This window comes from Gopherus evgoodei, chromosome 15, assembly GCF_007399415.2.
Source record: "Gopherus evgoodei ecotype Sinaloan lineage chromosome 15, rGopEvg1_v1.p, whole genome shotgun sequence".
NCBI lineage: Eukaryota > Metazoa > Chordata > Testudines > Testudinidae > Gopherus > Gopherus evgoodei.
Window position 1 is genome coordinate 9,736,849 of NC_044336.1, and position 23,756 is coordinate 9,760,604.

The 23,756-nt window shown below is 39.1% G+C and overlaps 1 protein-coding gene across 7 annotated transcripts in view; it reads left to right on the forward strand.

Annotated features, from left to right (window-relative positions):
- Window positions 1-23,756, forward strand: part of B3GNTL1 (UDP-GlcNAc:betaGal beta-1,3-N-acetylglucosaminyltransferase like 1) — a 329,647-nt gene that overhangs the window by 81,336 nt on the left and 224,555 nt on the right. For 6 of the 7 annotated variants that reach the window (XR_003996594.1, XM_030534209.1, XM_030534211.1 and 3 more), the window contains one exon: window positions 9,631-9,726. Coding sequence is in view for 6 of the 7 variants with exons in the window: in XM_030534209.1 (XP_030390069.1) it covers window positions 9,631-9,726 (96 nt within the window). In the remaining variant the exon portion in view is untranslated. Of the gene's footprint in view, window positions 1-5,554; window positions 5,664-9,630; window positions 9,727-23,756 lie in introns of those variants that run through there. The other variant, XM_030534215.1, reaches the window with a different exon arrangement.

Genomic DNA, 23,756 nt, shown 5'->3' on the forward strand with positions numbered 1-23,756 from the left:
ACCTCTGATGTTTAATTAGAGTTGTTGGTTGCCTGGTCCCTGTTATAAAAAAAACAAACAAAACACACACACACACACAAAACTGGACACACCTACTCTGCTGATTTAGTGAAGTGTTAGTAGAAATTCCCCCATATAATTTCCTTTGCATTGGAATGATAAGAAAGAACATTTTGTTCTAAGTCTTTGTAGTAGATCCACAAATAACATTTTAACTATTTTAGTTATTAAAGTAAATTTAGCTTTTGGAAAAGTTGTCATATGAGCAATCATGCAAACAAGTCCTTTATCTGCAGAATGTACAGAGTATGGCCAGTGGCTTTACAAACTTCCCCCAGTGCCCTGCCAGTATGCTTTATGCATGATCTAGATTCTAGGGAGACTATCTCTGCAGCTAGTGCAGTCTCCAGGCAACTGTGGAGCCCCATTATATTTCATCAAAGGAGGTTAGACTAGATCAGTCGTTCCCAAACTTGTTCTGCTGCTTATACAGGGAAAGCCCCTGACGGGATGGGACGGTTCTGTACCTGCCACGTCCACAGGTTCGCAGCTCTCAGTGGCCACGGTTCGCTGCTCTAGACCAATAGGAGCTGCTGGAAGCGGTGCTGGCTACTATGTATAGTGTGCGTGCTGAGGGCCATTGAATCAAACTATAAATCCTATATATGATGGAAATCACTTCAAACTGGGGGTATGGCAGCCAGGTGTGGCTCTAGACATTTCGCCGTCCCAAGCAGGGCGGCATGCCGCAGGAAGCGCTCTGCCAGTTGCTGGTCCCGCGGCTCCAGTGGACCTACCGCAGGCGTGCCTGCGGAGGGTCCGCTGGTCCCGCGGCTCCACCAAACCCTCCACAGGCACGCCTGCGGGAGGTCCACTGGAGCCCCGGGACCAGCGGACATTCGCAGGCATGCCTGCGGGAGGTCCACCGGAGCCGCCTCCCGGCGACCGGCAGAGCGCCCCCTGCGGCATGCTGCCCCAAGCATGTGCTTGGCGTGTGGGGTCTGGAGCTGCCACTGATGGCAGCCCCCCTAGTTCTAGGACTTTTGATAGTGGGTCCTTCATAGTTCTGGTAACAGAGTCCTACTGGCCCACATCTATGTAATCTTTGGTTTCTCTACTGATTCATCAAAAAGGGTGAACTAATCTGAATTTGCTTGGAGGTGAATTTCTCTAGTCTCCGAGCACTCTCTGCCGTTATTAATGTGGAGCACACTCCAGCCCATGTTAGAGAGGGGAGTAGAGATTTTTTCTCCCCAGCAAATACCATGTGAGATGATTTCTAGTATACTTTCATTCATCTCTGAAATCAAGATTTTTGACAGCTTGCTTATGCATTGTTTTTAAATTCTAGTTTTAGAATATAAGAATGGCCATACTGGATCAGACCAAAGGTCTGTCTAGCCCAGTATCCTGTCTTTCAACAGTGGACAATGCCAAGTGTTTCAGAGAGAATGAACAGAATAGGAATCATCAAGTAATTCATCCCTTGTCGCTCGTTCCCAGCTTCTGGCAGACAGAGGCTAGGGACACTCAGAGCATAGTGTTGCTCCAGCCTCAGTAGTAGTCATCGATGGACCTATCTTCCATGAACGTATCTAGTTCTTTTTTGAACCCTGTTATAGTCTTGGCCTTCACAACATCCTCTAGCAAAGAGTTCCCCAGGTTCACTGTGCATTGTGTGAAGAAATACTTCCTTTTGTTTGTTTAAAACCTGTGACGATTAATTTCATTTGGTGACCCTAGTTTGTGTTATGAGAAGGAGTAAATAACACTTCCTTATTTACTTTCTCCCTACCCACCATATCATATATATCATACTTGTATCATATCCTGCCTTAGTCGTCTCTTTTCCAAGTTGAAAAGTCCCAGTCTTACTAATTTCTCCTTATATGGAAACTGTTCCATACCTCTAATCATTTTTGTTGCCCTTTTCTGTACCTTTTCCAATTCCATATATCCTTTTTGAGATGGGACAACCAGATCTGCATGCAGTATTTAAGATGTGGGCGTACCATGGATTTATATAGAGGCTATATGATATTTTCTGTCTTATTATCTGTCCCTTTCTTAATGATGCCCAACATTCTGTTCACTTTTTTGACTGCCACTGAATATTGAGTGTATGTTTTCAGTGAATTATCCACAGTGACTCCAAGATCTTTCTTGCGTGGTAACAGCTAATTTAGACCCCATATTTTTATATGTATAGTTGGGATTCTGTTTTCCAATGTGTATAACTTTGCATTTATCAGTATTGAATTTCATCTGCCATTTTGTTGCTTAATCACCTAGTTTTTTTTGTTTCGCTGTGCTTTTCCTATATGAACTTAATTGCTGGAAGTTAAATTTATTTTGGTTTTCGTAAGATTTCCAGAGACTGCTAAATAGGGTTTATTTTGATTATCTGCTCATCTCCAAGAGATACTACAACTTCTCACTCCTGTTCACTTACATGGTGCCAGACTGAGCTTGCTAGGTGGAAGTTTACTGATTTTTATATCAGGATGTGTACCAAGGGAGTCATCTCCTAGGAGATTCTAGAGAGACTCCAGGCTAGTCTGCTGTGGCAAGTGGGGTGTGAGACTATATCCCTGCCTGGGTCTAACTGTCCATGTGCATCCAGCTGATACATGTTAACAGTTTGTTAGAGCACTTTGAGCTAGTTCCCTTTCAAAGAGGGCTAGATCAAAGTGACTTAATGAAGTGTTAACGGGCATCAGCAAGGTCTGTATGAACCGGTAGACCATGGCAGGCTAATATAGGGTAGATTTGCAGCGGTCTATTTGTTTGTGGAGATAAGGCTTCTGACTTGGAAGGTCTATATTATGGGCCTACAGGACAGTGAAAAGACTGTAAGATAAGCAAGTCCATCCCAGATATCTGAGGGTCAGTTTTGTCTAAATGATTAGAGTAGTAAACTCTCTTTTTCGTATGTTGGACTTTTAAAAATTCTGATACTATTTTGTGTGTGTATTTGATTTTGAAACAAACATTTTTAAAAAACTGAATGTATCTGAACTGTGAGGCCATGTACTCTTTGTGGCTTAATAGTTTCAGATTTTTCTTCATGGGCACAATGGAAGCAAAGAAGAAACACAAGTTGAAACAAATGTGTGAAATGGAGAAATTTAGTGATTTATACTGGAAAAGACTGACAGCTGCAAACTGTCACCTCTCCTTTACTTGGCTAAACCTGCAAAAACTGGTTCCCGTTTCTTGTTCCACTTCAGCATCACAAAGTACAAATATTTAGTTCACAAACTGTGGCATGGGCAGGTTCCTGCTAAAAATATGAGCCAAAACTTTCAAGTGACGGTGATTTTGGATGCCTCCATTTTAGGTGCCCAACTTGACAATTTAAAGAGGCTTGATTTTTCAGAGGATGAGTGATCAACGCTTTCTGAAATCAAGGCCTTAAGAAGATTGTCATCAAAAGTTGAAGCACTGTAATCTACTAGTCATTTTTGAAGCTTTGCCCGTCTTTCCGTAAAATGTCAAAGAAACTGTGGACCATTCTTTTGATTTTATAACATTTGTGATGTGTTAGATTTCTTTATGCATAGGGTTGTTTATAAATATTTGAAAATATTATTATGATGAAATAACTAAATTCCTTACTCTGAGGGCAGTAAAGTTCAGTATTAAGTTTCTGTTTTTATATAATTCTGGATGAAAAAATCTTGGAATGCTAGTATTCCATCAAATATATGACAAGATGCTAATTTCTTATATGGATATTGCATTGCGTATGGGACATATTCCTGATACATGGTGGATGGGAAGGGATAGACTGATCAGAAGGTGAAAGATTGGGCAGAGATAAGCAAGTTACATTGATTAATGAACACAGAATATAAATATTTTTCAAGCACTTGGTTTGAAAGTTCAGGGAGCTGAAATGTCATTAACCTTTTTCTCTGTATTTAAGGAAATGAGGTGGCAAAACTTCCTTCTGCTTCGGACGTGCATAGTTTTTTGTTCTAACCTTTCTTCTCAACTCTTGAAAAAACATGTAGGTTCCAGTACCATGTAAGAGAGCTGTTAAGGTTTCAGCAGTCTATATGTCAGGTTGGAGAGAGGATATTTCTTGGGTTTGGGGTTTGGGGGTTTTTTTGGGGGTTAGGTTAAAGATGAGAATTGGTTGTTGAAATACTGAGTTATCATTATCTAAATCTTAAACGTACACACAGGACCCGCTACACTATCTGGTTTATATTCGTTAGTTTACATTTTTTTGGATTAACATAAAAATTGTGATAGCATAATGCGTGCCCTGTTTTTACAGTCGTTTTGTTAGGTGTAGTGGAGGGGTCGGCAACCTTTCAGAAGGGTGGCTGAGTCTTCATTATTATTCATTCTAATTTAAGGTTTGCGTGCCGGTAATACATTTTAACTTTTAGAAGGTCTTTCTAGAAGTCTAATATATAACTAAAACTATTGTTGTATGTAAAGTAAATAAGGCTTTAAAATGTTAGAAGTTTCATTTAAAAGTAAATTAAAATGCAGAGCCACTCAGACCAGTGGCCAGGTACTGGGCAGTGTGAGTGTCACAGAAAATCAGCTCACATGCTGCCTTCGGCAAACGTGCCATAGGTTGCCTACCTCTGGTGTAGTGCTTTGCTATGGATAAGGTTTAATGACTACCTGCGGCATAGTTTTCTCTTTTTGTTTTTGTATGTAAGACTCTAAACTATTCCCATTCCTCCATCTTGCAATTAGAGTAACTCCTCACTTAAAGTCGTTCTGGTTAACTTGTTTCATTTATATGTTGCTGATCAATTAGAGAACATGCTCGTTTAAAGTTGCGCAATGCTCCCTTATAATGTTGTTGGCAGCCATGCTTTCTTCACTGCTTGCAGAAAGTGCAGCTCATTGCAGCTAGCTGGTGGGGGCTTGGAACCAGGGGGACCAGCAGCCCCCCATCAGCTCCCCACTCCCCTAAGTTTCCTGGTGGTAGCTGCCCAACAGGCGATCAATTGCTGGGCAGTTCAGCTATCCCCCACTGCCATGTTCTGTGCCCTCTGCCTTGGAGCTGCTCTCGAGAACCTCCTTCTTGCTGTGCAGGGGGGAAAGGGGAATAGGGGTGCTAATGTCAGAGTGTGTCTCCTTTACCCATCTCCACAGAGCAGTGGGGACACAACAGTGCTCAGGATGGAGAGACCTTGCTGGCAGCAGCTGCTGTCTCAACTTGCTGATCTACTTAAAAGGCAGTGTACTTAGAGTGGGGTCAGTGTACTTAAAGGGCTATGCATCTCTCTCTCTCTCTCTCACACACAACACACACACACACACACACACACACAACACACACACACACACACACACACACACACACACACACACACACACACACACAGAGTATATATAGTCTTTTGTCTGGCGAAAAAAAAATTCCCTGGAACCTAACCCCTCCATCCCATTTACATTTAATTCATTTTTCAGGAAATAACTACAGCGTTAAGCGAGGAGTTAGCAGAACACATGGTAGAGGATGAATTTCATATTATGGGGGGGGTCCTGGTACCACCCATCTTGGTATGTACGTGGGATAAGGTAACAGGATTCAGAAGCTGCCTTGGTCTAGATTCCTCAGCCAGACTTTGCCAATCCCTAGAACCATACTTGAACCAAACTATTTTCAAATGAAAGTTCAAAGTGTTCTGTTAAGACACCTCTCTTGCCCATCCGGAATGAAGTAATTGCTTGGCAATTGTCTTTGCTTTGTTACAATAAGAAATAGTGAGCAGTTCTTGAAACCTTGTTCTGTTTGTTGGGGGGATAAAGAATATTCTAGGCTAATATGATCGTTCCATCCAAAAGGATCCGAAACATTTTACATACCACTGAAATGGAACCAGCATTGGAGTGGGAGGGATGGCAGCAACCAACCATTGTATAGCAGCATGGAAAGAAGAGGGGAATTTTAGCCAGGGACACAGACACAAACTTTCTTTTATGAAAAATGACATACATTCAAGAGAAGAGCAAATGGAGCCTCATTTTTAAAGGTTTCAGTCTATGATACCCCCCCCTTCCCCTCCCCCACACAGAGTAAAGTTCATGGAACTCATTTTATCTGTCTTGGAAGAATAAAGGGCTGACACAGTCCTGCTGAGAGTTGAGCCAGTAGTTCTGTGTAGCTTAGAGGTTTACATGTTAACCTCTCACCTTTATCTGAGGCCTGTACCCAACAGTGTTCCAGATTTAAGAAGCAGCCTTAAACAGACGGCACATTTGAGTGCTGCTGGTAATGGTCCGGGTGGGCTGGAAGCAGTCCAAAGTGGAAATAATAAAGACAAAAAACCTGCCCTGCTCCTCTCTGAGGTTTCAGACTGGATGGGGGAGATGACCAATTTTTCCTCTAATTGGAAACCAGTCTTTTAGAAAACAAGTTTAGGCTCCCATACTAATCTCTCACCTCATGACAGCTGTTCATTAACTTGTATTTGTAGAGCTTAGGGTCAGGGTATTTGTGTATATAAGCTAAGCTTCCTTATCTTTCTGTTATGGAATACCTTTCAGAAAGGCAGGATTGTGTTAGCACAGCACTTTGCATTTTGTCAGCTTTCTTCTGAACTTCCACAGACAGTTCTTACGAGGCAAGAAAGATAGTCTATCTTACCTTAATATATACAAGCAAAAGCCTCTGTAAATCATTAGCTTTAAAATAGTTTGCTTACAAACAACTCCCTCTATAGAAAGATAGTGTGAATGTACTTCTAATCAATTTTGTGAAACATTTAAAAATATGGAATGTTAAATTCCAAAAAAATTGGAAGTTAGAAAACTTACATTCAATATTAATTTACAAAAAATTGGGATTAGCATTATTATCTAGAAATTGTAGCTTTGGTCCTCAGGACTCTTTATTTGATTGTGATTCAGGGGAAAGTTGACAGGAGGTTTTAAGTTTTATTGTGCTAAGTCAAAAGTAGAGTTGAACAAATAATTCAAATAGTTTATCTGAGCTTCTGGCCTCTTTCTGTGGGGTACATAAATCATGATTTTGTTACTTTAAAAAAATAGATTCATCACATTCTTCTGTGAATTTTATTAACTGTTGGGTGATCGCCAACAGCCCTCTGAAAGTTTTCTGTGATCAAACAGTGTTGATTAGTTAAGACTGGCCAGATAAATCACATAGTATTATTTCTGTTCTGGCTGTGCACACAAGCAATTCCAGCCCAACCACTCGCATGTGTGAATTTAAAGACATGTACATGATTACAAGAGTACTGAGTATTTTATGGTATCAGTCCTTAATATGTGCAGTTATAGTTCGTTCTAGACATATAAAAGAGAAGCAGCTTAAAATATTCAGATTCAAACAAACAAAATCCTATCATCCTAACTCAATGCTTAGAATTCCTACTACAGCAATGTTGGTGTTAATTTCTGGTGCAAATAATGATCACATCCACAGTGACAAGTATGTCAAAATCTGGAAAAGAAATGGTGCAGCAGATGTGGAATGTCAGCAGTGTTGTTGGATACATAATTAATTAGTGGGGTAATGAGAACATTTTTGGGGCTCAGAGCCTACACAGATTAGTAAACTGAGAGGGCTGTCTGTCTGTCTACTTCTCCAACCTACTTGATTTTGTCAGGTTCTCTCACTCTCTTTATTTGAACAAGGATTTCTAAAGCAAACAATTAAATGATCACATGAAATTCCATGGGATACACATTAATGCATGTGAAGATAATAAAAACTAAAAAGTGCCTGTAAAATTCTGCCCTCTACCTGCACACTCAAAGCAAAATTTTTCTTGATATCAAAGATTTCTGCATACTTAACAAACTCATAGTATGCAACAGAGCTACGTAGTGGGAATCAGAGAAGAGAATGTTGTTCTAATGCTATGGGAATATTATACTTGCTTGAATTAAGTTATAATTTATTAAAATACGGTATCTAGATTTTTTTTCTATATTGATGCTTTGATTTGTCTTATTAAATTCTCAGAGAATAGCCTCTCATTTGATATAAACCACTCTACATTACAGTATATAGGCAGGGTTAATAGCACAACCTATTATTAAGGTTGCCCAATACTCTCCATTATAAGACTCTCTTTTCAGTTGCCTATAGCTTTGGAAGACTTTAATTGTTTGGTCTGAAATTTTACATGCCAGACGTTTGCATCTGGCAGAGTTTTTTCTTTGAAAAATTTCAGCCAAAATTATTCAGACACATCCAAGAATGAGGCTAGGGAAAACTGCATTGTTTTGCTCATGTAAAAAAAAATATTGGTAACTTTTTCTTTGAAAAGCTCAAGTACTCCCATGCACTGGAACAGGAAGTTGAAATGTAGCAGGGGGTGACCTTTGTGGAAGAGCTATATCTTTTGCCATCCCTGTGAAAATCCACCTCTATTTGGCCAACTTATAAGTAGGGCCCTGCCAAATTGACAGTCTGCTTTGGTCAATTTCATGTTCCTAGGCTTTTAAAATTAGTAAATTTCATGATTTCAGCTATTTAAATCTGAAATTTCACGATGTTGTAATTTTAGGGGTCCTGACGGTTGTGTGGTTATTATAATAACTGCAAGGTTATTGTAGGGGTGCTTGCAGTACTGCTACCCTTATCTGCGCTGCTGCTGGCAGCAGTGCTGCCTTCAGAGCTGGGCAGCTGAAGAGTGGTGGCTGCTGGCCAGGACCCCCATTCTGAAGGCAGAGCCGCTGCCAGCAGCACCACAGAAGTAAGGATGGTATGGAATGGTATTGCCTTACTCTACACCGCTACTGGTGAGCCAATGCCTTTGGAGCTGGGTGCCCAGCTGATAGCCGCGACTCTCCAGCTGCCCAGATCTGAAGCAGCACAGAAGTAAGGGTGGCAGCTGCAACCTCCCCTAATAAGCTTGGGGCCCCCACACCCCCGCAGCTCCCTTTTGGTCATGACCCCCAATTTGAGAAATGCTGATCACCCCTGTGAAATCTGTATAATACCGAGAAAAGTGCACGAAAGACCAGATCCATGACATGTTTTTCATGGCTGTGAATTTAGTAGGGCCCTATTTATCAGCCTTTGAAAAATCACAGTGTGCACATGCTCAGTAAAGACATCTTAGATTTTAACAGCTATATACCCAAAGATTCTGTCCATATGGCGCAGGACTTTCCTTGCAGTTGCAGTTTTGGGCTGCTACAAGCCATGCTTGGTTTGGGCACCTGGACTGGGAACATGGAGACTGCCTGTCCTATCTCTCCATGACATCCCTGCCCCTAGTCCCTGCTCACCCCATTACCCCTGGCCAAGCTCAGGCAGCCTGGAGGAAGAAAGTGCTTGAGTCGAATGCAGAGGGGACAAGAGCCAGACATGGGTGGATGGGGAATAGATTGGGACAAGGAGCCTGGGAAGGAGAGAGGGTGGAAGCTGAGACTGGGACTGAGAAAAATAGTATGTGTTAATGTAAATTAAGACTGTATCATAATGCTTACACACATGGGTTATGAATTTAGGTTGCACGGTAACTGTAATTTTGGCATTTCCTAATTTTGAGTGCCTAACCTTGCAACCTTAATAATGTGTAATGGAGAGATTTTGTGTGTAATTATTTAACTTCAGGTGCTTTTACTGATGCCTGAATGTCTAAGGTTTGACAGTTTGTGATTTTTATTTTGCTTTAGATTATAGGTTGCCAAGTCAGGAGAGAGCCATTGGATTCTACTGAACGATATACTCGTTGGATCAATAACCTGACACCTGGACAACTTCTTACACAGGTATTCTTGTTTCAATTTTGATTCAATCTGTGATGCTAAAGAAGTAGACAGAGAGGCTTGTTTAGTTATGTTTTCCCATTTACTAATCATACTTGGTGCTGATCAGAGTTGTTCTTTGAGAAACTAAAAGAAAAAATACTTTTAAAAATTCCACCAGATATTTGACTGAATGTAAATTATAGAAATAATTATTAAATCTCTTTTAATATACTCATTACAAGTATATTAGTGCCTGTAATTGGAAAAAATGCCTTTGGAGTGTATAGTTATTGCATGCTGATGACCTACTCTTGAGAAGGTTGAAGCTATTTCACTTTTCCTTTCCAGTATGCTTCATATTTCTCCTATATGCGTGATAGTTACACTGTGATTAACTTCATACCTTGTCATGTCCTAGTACTTAAATAAAGGGGTTTTTAGCAAACATACATAAGTAAGAGAAAAAAATCCTCTCTCCTGAGGAGATTTTAGTTGTAAACATTACACCCTGATAATATAAATACACCGCTACCTTGATATAATGCCACCCGATATAACATGAAATTGGATATAACGTGGTAAAGCAGTGCTCGGGGGGAGGTGGGAGCTGCACTCTTCAGTGGATCAAAGCAAATTCAGTATAACATGGTTTCACCTATAACGCGGTAAGATTTTTTGGCTCCTAAGGACAGTGTTATATCGAGGTAGATGTGTAATGTATGTGTATATATATGTATGTATATATTTAGTCAACTCTTGCTGGAGATATTTTTAAAATAGTAATTTTTTGAAGGCTTAAACACAGGTTGCATTATCCTTGTTTTTAAGTACAACACATCTTGTGTAACTGAAGACAGCAGACTTGGCTTTAAAAGAGATTGTTTGTTTCATTAGGCGGGTGGCCAACACTGAACTAAAAGAGTCTTTGGCAAAAACAAGTTAAACTGTGGAAGAAATCACTCCACTCTGTAGAAGAATGTGTGTGCTGAATATTATAAGTCTAATGGGTGGTTAGCAAAAGACTGTCTTAGCGTGCATTAAAAAGCACATATTTTGGGCTTGGTTTTTGTGGTGATATAGCAGGAAGACATTTGTTTTTAATTTTGCTAGGTTTAAATGGCTCAAGAGATGAATACACCCTTGTTTGTTAGATTTCATATTGTAAACTCAATTGCATTCCCCACTGCCATAAACCTAAAGACAGACATACAGCGTCTGGAGTGGTAAGCATAACACAAAGAGGAATCCATAGAGCTCCTTTAAGATCTGCAGTGGAAACAGTTGAAATGCACAATAACAGATAATCATAGGTTTGAAATATGAAACAGAGTATTTATTTTGAAGGACAATGATTTTATTGTAAGAACTACGAAGTAAAATGCCAGTGGTATTGTACATCAGCTTGTCTAAAAAAGATGCATGTGGATTGCTCAACTCTGTTTCGGAAGGGATGTGATTATAGGGGTCAATCATAAATGTTTGGTGGTCCTGTCCTGCAGTAAGAAAATATTAGTCTCAGATTGTTAATCAAGTAAAATGGTAAAAGAAAAACAGTTACCAATGGAATATTTGGTGTTGACGTTGGGTTTGGCAGTAGAAGAGGCTTATGGGTTGAGAAATACTGTATGCCTCTGACAGTTCAGCCAGGGATGTATGATCACAACACACAGTTGGAAATGATGGGGAAAAGGCTCACGGCTTAAGGACTGATTCCACATCCATTGAAATCTTACCGTGATTTTTGGATTGAATCCGTAATAAATTGGTAAAAAAGTTAAGCCCATTGCAACAGCCTAAGGGGTGTATACAGTACCATCATTTTTTTCAAAGTCTGATTGTACTGACAGATTTTGTAACTAAATTATGATTATTGACAATTGTGTCAAATTTCCTTTTATCTCAGGCCCTGATATTGCACCATTGACATGACTGAAATTTTGCTGTTGATTTCAATTAGAGTAGAATTAGGGCCTCAACATTTTCTCTCTTCGTATTGTTTTTGCATGAGTTTATAAGTTGGAAAAAGAAATGGCAAAGCAAGCCAGCTCTTTTCTAATATTCACAGTATGATTCTGTTATTTATTATGGAATTTAATTTGTTATGCATGCCTTGTCTGTCTTTTGTTTTTATTTTCTTTGAAAAAGTAAATAAACTTCAAGAAAATTATAGTTTCAGTTCTGGGCCTTTAGTAAGAGATTTGTTGAATCTCTGGGATGAGCAATCCTTCAGGGAATTCAGGAAAATTCAGCTTTTATTTACAGTATATTGTCTCCAGCAATTTCCTGTACTGAGGGGCTCTTTTAATCTGTGTCTGTGCTCAGCACTTTCAGCTGTTTCCGCTACACTACTGTATTTTATGGATATGAACTAATTGTACCATATATTGGGAAACTGAACTGCAAAGTGGAGGTCCATGCTGTCACTACCATGTAGTTGTCTGTATAGCATCATGATTTTGAAAAAACAACAAACTTCCTCTTTGAAAGCAATTGCTTTATCTACTCCAGTGCTCCTAGTGATCTAAGTCCAGCTGCAAATAGATTGTAGATGTTTTTTTTTTTTTTTTTTTTTTTTTTTTTTTTTTTTTTTTTTTTATTGGAGATGACCTGGGTGGTTCAGATAAATGGTTTCTCTAGTCATGCTCGTGATGAGAGAGTTGCAATTTTAATAGATTAGTTTTGTGGTGGGAATTCTGAAATATGTTTCTGAGCCATGCAAGCTTTGTCCATTAAAGAAATGAATCATATAGCATTGTAAATTCATATGTTTATGTTAAAGATCTGATTTTTAAACAGACAAAAGCCAAGGAATTCAGGATGTAAGCTGAAATTCAAACTTCACCTCTCTCTTGTGCATGAGCATCAGCTGTTTTCATTTTGTATCATGTGAGTTCATCCCAGATTTCTGGGTTGAGTGCCCTCTCTTTTCAGTCTGATGAAGGCATTCAGTTCAGAAATGCTCTTTCATTTTAATTTTTGTTTTTCCTCTTTGTGATGTACTCTTGATTCACAAAATATATCCCACAGTGCATCATTTTGTGACATTCCAAATACCATAAATGTAATTGAATCCCAATATACTTTGTGGTATTTATGTCACAGAATATATGTTCTGGGCTACTTTCAGGGAACCAGAGAGTACAAGAGAGCACAATTGATGGTGAAAAACACCTTTTAAAAGGTTAGTTAATATTTATTCCTTTGCCAATTTCCCCCGCTGCCTCTTTAGTGGGGGTAATCATCACAGAAATCTGAGATTAATTTAGTTTTCATTTTTTTTTTGTAGATCAGCATTTACTTTTGTTTAAAAGATATTTGTACTCTATTTTTAGTGTAATTTAAGGATGGAGATGGTAATTAAGGGATTAAATAGTATACTGTAAATATGCATTTTCAGACACTATTACATGGATTATAAACATTTATAGAGGGTTTTTGTAATGTTTCCTTCTGACCCAATAGACGCCAAGTTTTTAAACTGTTATGGCCATATATGTAATTGCATCACACTAACAGCAACGGGACAAAACACATAAACAAATTAATATTGCAGTCTGATCTGAAGGTACATAAACTGAAAACTTTACTGAACCTTATAAGTCAGAACACCTTTCCGAGTGGTTCTTACTGTTAGTTTTAATTATGCAAATAGTCTAAGTAGTTTTTTAAAAGTTTGTTTTTGACTCTGAGCAATATAGTTTAACGGATCCAGGCCTGTTCAACAATTGCCCAGTTAGATCTTTGACAGAACAAGCTATAATGGCTCTGTCTCTACATGAACCCTAACAATTAGATATTGCTCCCTGAAACATAATGCATATGGCTGCTTATCTTAGAAAATTCTTGGAGTTGGCTAGATTTAGAATCTTTTCAGAGATGACTGGTCGATTGTAACTTTTAACAATATATTCATATCACACCCATGGGTACAATTTAGTAGTTTTCTGGTCTCTCTGGATCATCTGACAGAGGAGAAGGATGTCGCACGTTGGGAGTGCTTAACATGCAACTTTGTTCCATTAGAGCCAACTGCAGGATTCACCTAACAGATTACTAAAGCTGCCAATCTGAATCCAGACGCTTTTTTGTGCATCATCCTGCTATAGATCCTAGGGAGTTCTGAATTACTGTTGAATAAAAGTCATAGTGTGACATATTTTTTAATAACTTTGACATTGGGTTGAATTAAAACATGATGCCTTTGTTTGTTTATTTAAGCCATTGTGTCTGTCTTAAATATGTTCTAGAGGTCAAGTAGTGGCTTTATTAATGATGAGGAATGATTGCAGGTATGTCTTTAGACCCAGAATTGAAGCAAATGAGCTGAAAGCTTGGAAGAAAACATATAGCCATTCACAATAGGTTTTGCTCATCATTGCTAGTAAAGACTGAAGTGGGGATGAGAGAGAGACTTTGTGATTGTAGATTAACAATGGTACTATTGTTGAAAATTAGACCACTGTGGACTTTCTCAGGAGAAGGTATACGTGAAGCAAAAAGGTTTAACTTTGGCTTTCAGACAACTGCTATGTTTGGTCAGCTAAGGTTTTGTTTATTTTTATTTTGTTCCCCTCTGCCCTCTCCATTCTCTGATGTATCCAAAAACTAAGTTTATAGTGAAGTCCTATGAGTTTTGGCCTGGGCAGATGCAGCTGAAGTGGCAAACTGTATGGTTAGAATACATTGCATTAAACTGGGCCTAACTAAACACGTACAATAAAAGAAAATGATTTAGGGTATGGCTACACTTGCAGATGTGGAGTGCTGTGAGTTAAACTCACCTTCAGAGACGGCAGTAGGGAAAGCGCTGCTGTCTGTCCACACTGACAGCTGCTTGTGCACTGGCGTGGCTGCATTTGCAGCACTGGCAGTGGCATTGGGAGCAGTGCATGATGGGCAGCTATCCCAGCATGCAAGTGACTGCAACGTGCTTTTGAAATGAGGGGGGTGGAGTGGAGTATGACAGGGAGTGTGTTGTGTGTATGTGGGGGGAGAGAGAGCTGATTTTTGGGGGGCTGAGAGCATGTTAGCATGCTGTCTTGTAAGTTCAGACAGCAGCAGACTTCCCCTCCCCCCGCCTCTCTCTCTCACACACAGCATTCCACAGTAATCTGTCTCGGCACACACTTATCTGTCTCGGAGCAGATAAGCAGCCGGCTGTCAGAAACAGAGCTTTCAAACGGCCTATCCAGATTCCTACAGCGAGTTCAAAACAATGAGAAGAGTGGCCACTTGACTTAAGGGGATCATGGGATGTTTCCAGAGGCTGATCACAGCGCAGTAATGCAACACCTCATCCACACTGGCGCTGCAGCGCTCCAGCAGGGGCGCAGCAAACATTATTCCACTCACTGAGGTGAAGTACCAGTAGCGCTGTAGCCGTGGAGTTTATTTCAGAAACCGTATGTCCAAGGTTCTCTTAGGAGTTCTAGTGAGTGCAGAGCACCTATTGAGAAGTACTTACCCACATCTGTGGACTGAAAGCATAATTGGAGCTTCTTACTTAAGTGCTGTATAAAGGCATCTCCGGGTTAAATATTCTTGAACTTTTAGAAAGAGATCTGCAATTGCTCAAAATTATTTTTTAAATTTTCACTTAGTGTTTCAGTATTTTTGCTTGGACCTAAAGATGTTCTACAGAGAAAATATGAATATTGCAAAATCTTTTGCCTTTGTAAGGTTTCTTTGTTTATTGTTTAAAAGAAATCAAGTTATTTTCAGACCTGGTACAACCGTTTGCAGATCCATTAACTTCAGTTAGCTCCCAGTTCTCAAACCAGCTTTGAATTTGATCTATAATTTTATGTTGAAATGTTTATAATAGAAACGCTGCAATATACTATGAAAACAACTCAATATAATCCCTTTAGATTGTCTCTCTGTTCCAAAAGGTTCTTGGTTGACATATTGGCGTGATGTGAAGTTTCAAAGGATTATGGAATGAAATGAAATGATGAGGGGAGGGATAGCTCACTGGTTTGAGCATTGGCCTGCTAAACCTAGGGTTGTGAGTTCCCTCCTTGAAGGGAGCCATGTAGGGAACTGGAGTGTAAAAAAAAAAATGAGGATTTGTCCTGCTTTGAGCAGCGGGTTGGACTAGATGATCTCCTGAGGTCCCTTCCAACCCTGATATTCTGTGACCCTGAAATGCTTTCAAAAGTATCTACATCTCATTTGCCTAAATGATATGGGTGCTTAGGCTCAGTCTCAGGCTCAGTGAAAATCAGTGGGACTTGGGAGCCTAAGTGCCTAAATTCTTTTAGGAAATGCAGTTTAGGCTCCAAAATCACTTGTGGTTTTGAAAATGTAATTAAATGATTCAAAAACTGCAACAAGCTAAATTACTCTGAACATCACCTTCTAATTGGCCTAGATCTAGGAATGCATTACACCTTGGATGTTTTGTGAACTGAACTAAATAACTTACAGCTTTTGAAACATTAAATGTTATTGTGTGTTCATTTATGGTTGTTTGATCTTTCATAGTTAGCTTGTTGATATGTTACCTTACAAGTAGGGCGGTCAAGCATTTAAAAAAATTAATCGAGATTAATCACACGATTAATCTCACTGTTAAACAATCATAGAATACCATTTATTTAAATATTTTTGAATGTTTTCTACATTTTCAAATATATTGATTTCAATTACAACACAGAATACAAAGTTTACAGTGCTCACTTTATATTTATTTTTGATTACAAGTATTTGCACTGTAAAAAAAAATAGTATTTTACAATTCACCTAATACAAGTACTATAGTGCAATCTCTTGATCATGAAAGTTGAACTTACAAATGTAGAATTATGTACCAAAAAACTGCATTCAAAAATAAAACAATGTAAAATTGTAGAGCCTGCAAGTCCACTCAGTCCTACTTCTTGTTCAGCCAATCACAAAGACAAATAAGTTTGTTTACATTTACAAGAGATAATGCTACCAGAAAGTGAGAACAGGTATTTGCATAGCACTTTTGTAGCTGGCATTTCAATGTATTTACATCCAGATATGGTAAACATTCGTATGCCCCTTCATGTTTCAGCCACCATTCCAGGGGACTTGTAGGCTCTGAAGTTTTACATTGTTTTGTTTTTGAGTGCAGTTATATAACAAAAAAAATACATTTTTAAGTTGTGCTTTCATGACAACGAGATTGCACTACAGTACTTGAATGAGGTGAATTGAAAAATACCATTTCTTTTATCATTTTAGTGCAAATATTTGTAATAAAATAATATACACTTTGATTTTAGTTACAACACAGACTACAATATATGTAAAAATGTAGAAAGACATTGAAAATCTGTAATAAATTTCAATTGTTATTCTATTGTTTAATAGTGCAATTAAAACAGATTAATCACGATTAATTTTTTTGAATTAATCGCATGAGTTAACTGCGATTAATTGACAGACATACTTATAAGTAAACAGACTTTAATCTTATCTTTGGGCTCTTATCCCATTGCCTCTGTAGCTTGAGGAGACTGATTTTGCCTAACAGATAAGGAATGACTTAAAAATAAGCTTGTCTTCAAATGATAGCTGGAATAATAAAGTGATCCTAACATTTTTATCTGCAAAAGATAAAGCTATTGTAAATCCAAAAGTTGCCAAATAAGCTGATGCTGTTTGGTTTTCAGTCAGTTCTCCTATGAGAGCCCAGTACAGATACACCCTAAGCTTCCTGTAATTTTCTTTCATCATGAGTTTGAAAGTCAAAATGCTGATTCCACAGATAACAAAAACAGCCTAACAGTTAATTTTAATAAAAAATGCTAGCTTCAACCATGAGTTCAGTATTTTTAATTTTATTAAAGCTCTCTATTTTAATTTGACTAAGAAGAAAAATACTTCAATCTATCTATTGCAACCAGGCACAATATAGTGCATTTTCTCACATTGAATAATATGCATGAATATTTAAAATAATTCACTTTTATGAAAAATATCAGCTAAAAAACTGGTCTAGTTTCAAAGCTTCTCCCCTCCCCGGTTTCTGCATTTCAGGAGCCCAGACACCTAAGAGTTGTTTAGTAATGGTTAACTCCTTAGTGGAAGATAACTCATTTTCCATGCTTGTTTAGTCCGCATTTCAGCTTCTGTTGGATAAAAATCAGTGGACCAGATTTTCAAAAGAGCTCAGTGCCTGGTACTTCCTGTATTTTTCATTAGAGCCACTGAATGAAGTTGAAAAACTGTTCTGATGATTTTGTCAGCTTCTGCTATGTTGCTGCACAGTGCTTTTCAGCAAAGCTCACTGTTCTAAATTAAATTAGAATCACCAAACTACTTTCCTGTTGAAAACAAATTTGGTACATAGAGACCTTTGTCTCAGCTTGTGTCTTCATAGATATCTAGCTTAAACTGTGGTGCCAATCACTATAATATCTGAGAATAAGGAGCATCACTTGCCAAATTGGACAGTAGGTCAAAAAAGCAGGGACACCTGAAGTTGGTGACTTGATTTGTAGCAAACAGTATTTTAGTTTCATACTCAAATCTTCAAAGTCGCCTCAGTTTAGCAGGTTTAATACCTGTCTTCATAGTTCTCACTATTTTAATTGCTTGGCTAGTCAGGGTTGCTTTCTTTTAAGGCACAGTTACATCAACCTATTCCTTACATCAGTAAGTACTAAGAGTTTAATGCAGTTTTTTTAAAAAATGTAATTTTTTTTGTGTGTGGTAAAGAAAACAAGTTCTGACCCAGTCTTAAAATTTTTGGGCACAAGAGCCTGGTCCTGTGGGGTGTTTTTTCAGCAACCCTAATTTCTTTCAATGTGAATGTGATCAGTACCATGCAGGGCTTGGATCAAGATTAATAGTTAAATTTCTGGTTAAATGCAACTGTGAATGCTATGTCCTTTTTCCAAGGTAGTAGATATTTGTGTGTTAAAATATACAGATAGCTTGATCTCAAGGATGATTAGTATACATTTAGTTCATCTAAAGTACAGCTGCATATGCAGATCATATTTTGAGAACAAAGATGTCAGAGGAGGTGGGGCAGGCATGTGGTTAGCAGAAGGATAGCCAAGCCATGGCCCAAACGGAAATCTGAGCAGTTACAGTGCATGGGGTGTATAACGAGGAAGGAAATGGTCTTGCATCTGGCAGCTAGTCTAACTCTTGATCCTTTGCCACCTCGCTGGCTATGATGTGGGTGGATTTAACCTTTACATCACTTTCAATGCCTACCGCCTTCAAATTTAAAAAAAAGGAAGTGGGGAGAGAAGTGTACAACCGGCTTGTTTCATTAACTTATTTTAAAAAATGATATCTTACCAAAATGGCTAATTTCACTATGCTAAATGAAGTATCACATTAGTCGCTGCTGCTCGCTGCAGTTGTTGTTTTTTTTGTTTTGTTAAACATCTAGTGAAATAGAAACTCTGCAAAATGTTGGGAGTTTGTTTTGTAACTGACAGATTTAAAGTGTTTTAAATAATTTCCCATGCTTTATGGCTCTAGGACCTATTCAGCTTACTGGACTGGCCATAAAGTGCACCTGTTAACATAACATAAAGAATGAATATTTGTAAGAGCCTATGGAAGGCTTTGTATGAGTGCAAAGTATTATTTCTTCTAGTGGTGTGTACACCCCAGTTTGCTCACAGAATTTTCTTCACTCTTCATTATTTGCTAACCAGCTAAAGGCCTTAAAATGTGACGTTAAAACATTAAAAATCATAGTTGAATGTTTTCTACATTTTCAAATATATTGATTTCAATTACAACACAGAATACAACGTTTACAGTGCTCACTTTGTATTTATGTTTTATTACAACTGATAACTGGGGAACAGGTTTCACTCCTTTGGGAGTGATGAATGGTGTGGGAGTGGGGAAGGGGAAAGTCCAAGCTTCTGGTAGTTCAGTACTTGGGCTAGACCGATTTGAGCAGACTTGGGACCAAAAGTGCTGTTGGTTTCACTATGCAAAGAGTAACTAGGCTGGCGAAAGCCAGGGGTGAGACCTTTATGTTTGTAGACTGGCTACTGGTGTCAAGACTCTGAGCCATAGCAGCATAGCATTAAGGCCCCCAAAGTTATACGGCTAGCCATGAGAGAACCCCTTACTGATCTAGGTAGTCCCCCAAAATAACTCATTTTTGAAAATGGAACTTAAGCTCATAAACAACTTAAGCACATCTGAAAAATTTACACTTTGTAATTAACCTTCTTTGACAACCGTTCTGTTCCCTAATTTTTGCTGTTGTGCTAAGTATGGGACACTAGACCTGCACTGACTTCACTTTGCCCTCCATATCACATTGAAATTTCTCACCTTTAACCTTAAGGGCCTAACATAAATGTGCTTTGGCATACTTCTTGAATCTTGTCTTTCATGTTTCCCACTCTAGTATCATTTGCCCAGCCAATGACAGCAGTCTCAGTGCCGATTTCATTTCCTCCTTTCATAAAGCTCTCTTAAGCATGGAATGAATTTGTGATCTCAGTGCAACAGAATCCCCACACTTCCATCCACATCTCTGCTAATGACCCACTTCTTCTGGGAGGACCACAAATGTAAATAATGAAATTGATTAGATTTGATGACTTAAAATTTATAATCTTAGAGTGTCTCAGTCTGACAGCACACTTGAAATTAGAGAAACAGTATAGCTCCCAAGTGATAACTCTGGCAATCAGTTTTCTAGTTTATTATTTCTTGTAATGTAAAGTAGAGTCACCATCCCCATGCTAGATGCCTGCCACCTGCAGTTCTACATGCTCGCCCTTCAAGAGTAAGATGTTTCTGAGTTCAGCATTGCTTCAGCTGAGCATGGATCAGTTGCAGTAACCCACAGAACTTCAGCCAGTGGCTTCTGCTACCATGGAGCCCCACCACAAATGGGTTGCTCCGGCACTTAAAATGTTTGAAAATGGTGATTATAGCCACTGCCAACATTTATCCAGCCACCTGATTTTAAAAGCTAGCAGCCAACAAAGCGGCTTGTCCCACCATGAATTCCATTTTTATGGTGTTTTTAAAAGAGTGTAAATCCTAACCTGTGAACAAAACGGGGTCTCTTTTAAAGTCTGCCTCAGATTACACGTGTGTGAAAAAGCTTTGGAGTCAGTAGGAGAGAATTTTTTTTGTCATAAAATTATTCATAGATCTGCACAGCAGATGTTGACAATTGTAAAGGGAACAGAGGCTGGTCTGTGGTCTGCCAGCAAGCTCTGTTTCACGTGGGTAGATCAAGGCTTAAGGCAGCAACTATTTCCTGTCAGCATGCTGAGTGACAGCAATACCACCTTTTGTGGGTTATACCCCAGTTAATGTGTACAAAGTCACTTTTGTGAGGGTCTGTTTCTGTTTCATAGTTGAGAGGATAATGCTTAAAGGTTTAGTATCTCCTTTTAAAAGGTGTATGCCAACTGGTGCATAAAATATTATTGCTTTCCTCCTACTCTGTACATTTTTCTGTTTCTTTGCAAGAAGACTATGGTATGCCTTCACAAAGAGGGAGCATACTATCCTTTCATTACTATGCTAATTTAAATTCAGAGTAAAAGCCCCTTGTAGTGGAGTCCAGCCAGAGCACCCTCTTTTGGTTGGATGTGGTGTGGCTGGTGAGGCCTGCCCCAAGTTCCCTCCACCAGAGTATAAACAAGTCCAGACCAACTTCAGGTAATAAAGATCACCCTCCCTAGATGATCTGCTTTATTGAACAGAAAATGTTCAATAGAAAATATCACACAGGCATACAGGACAGCTTTCTGTCTTGACTTCCTGGCCGAGGGACTCAGTCACTCAGTCTGTCGGTCACCTGTATTGAGTTCAGTATTCTTTTCCATTGAGGCTCTCCGTCTGCTGCTCTCACCTCAGGTCTTCTAATGCTTCCTCTGATGTTGGGGTCCATTGAGGTCTCTCAGGGGCATCTCCAAATATGAGGTAAGCCCTGTGGGCTATCTGACAGTGACTCCCCTTCTCTGAAGCATTTTTCCCAGTTTGGTGGTATAGTAGGCTCCCCAGAAAGCTCTCTCTTTCCAGGTTCTTCCTTTAGGCTCTCTGCCCTAGGAGATTGTGTTCTGCTTAACCCAGGAGTCCTGCCCTAAGAGCGCAGCTTCTGTTGGACTCAGGCTCCCTGACTCAGGAGCACAGATTCTGCCTAGCTCAGTCTCCCTCCCTTGGGAGTACAGCTTCATCAAATTCAGGCTCTACATCCTAGGAGCATGGCTTTTGCCTGTTTCAGGCTCTCTGGGAACTCCCTTCCTCAGGAGTTTCCTTTCTTCTCAGGGGTCTCCCTCTAACTATAATCCGTAGGATAGTTCAGTCATCTTGGCCTATTCTTTCTGCTGTGACCACCAGCTAGGGTACTGATTTGTAGTGATAGGCTTAGTTAACTTCAGCAGTTTTCCCCCTCATTCTGTTTTGTTTCTTTTAAAAGGTAGTACTTCTAAAAGAAAAGATTTCCTAGGTCAGGAGATATTCAGATTCAGAAAGTATAGTCTGTAGAACTGGTTGGGAATTTTCCACTGGAAGACCATTCAGACGGAAAATTGACTTTCTACAAAATTTCAGTTTTGCTGGAAAATTCTGTTGTGTTTTTTTTTTTCCATTGGAAAAAACATTTCCAGTTCTCTGGCTCCTCTGCTCTTCACCAGGCCTGACTCCAGGCTCCCCTGCTCCAAGGCAGCAGGCAAGGCAGACCACATCAGTCATGGCTCCCAGCAGTTCTAGCTTCTGGGATCCTTGGCATCCTGCCAGGTGGTCTGCCCCAGAAGCAGGTCTCTCAGAGACTGGTGGGGCTGCTGGTGCTCTGGGAAACTCAGGAAGCCTTGGAAAAATGTTGGAAAAGAGCTAAATGACAACTTATTCAAAACAAAAAAAATGGAATTTTGGCTCCTCAGGAAATGTTGATATTTTGTTCTGAAATTGAACTGTTTGATCAATCTACCCAGATTTTTGCACCAAACCTATAACCATGGTATCTGAGAAATTAACTTCTGTCTAATAATTATATTAGGCTATGCATCTTTACAGTTGTGCAGAATAAGTATCCTATAGGGCAGTAAACAGTACTGATAAAATCTAGTGCAATATAAATAACTGGTAGGGTATGCAGTGCCCATATATGATGGTGTTGCAATAGCATGGACAGCTTCCCAGTATTCTGGGTAGCATCCACCAGGTGCTAGATATCTCTCTTAAATCCTGCTGTGTTTGGGATTTTATGCTTTGGTTAACAAGTGTGAATCACTTTGAGAGCTATGTAATAGAACAGGGGGCAAAAAATTACATATTCAGTGGTAGGTATAATTTATTTATCTCACTTCCCTCAACTCCTGAGCTTCAGGTTCTACACTCAAATGGTTTAGCCCATGAAAGATGCAGTGTAGAAGAGAGACTCATTTTGTATTAGATTTAAGGTGCTAGATAGGGGCACAAATGAACTTTCTTTTAAGTCGAAATGATTGAATGGCTACAGCCATTATGGCAAATTGCCATTGTTGTTACAAGGTTTGTACTAATTTGTCAGGAACAAAGGACAGGAAATGTTAATGTAACTTACCGTGTAAATACACAGATGCATGTGCTGGAGTGCAAAGTTGGAACAGCTTACGCTGAAATTCTTACCTATAAGCCTGCTGAAAAATATTGTCATTCCAAATGTGTAGGTACATGCAGAACTAAATATTAGACCATGTTGTATGTTATAGCTGACTAAAACAAAGGTTATAAACTTGTGCATAAATATTCTGATGAGTGTAACAGTGAAGACAGCACTTAGCCAAAACATTTTCCCAGAAAATTTAGTTTCTTTACCTGCATTCTTGTTGACCATTTTTAAGTGATAGCTGATACTTCTGTGTTACACACAGTGAGGCTGAAATATTTTTTGTCTGTGTAGCCTATCTTTAATTTCTAAATTATCCCGTTTAGTATATTAGACTGAAATGAAATTATCTCCACCAGTCAACAATATATGATACGGTTTCCAGTCATAGCTGTACACCCTTTTCTTAGTTATGCAGTTCCTTGTGCCAGCATTCTCATTTGTATAAAGGCAGTACAGTAATTTCTCAGTAATCATAAGTGAT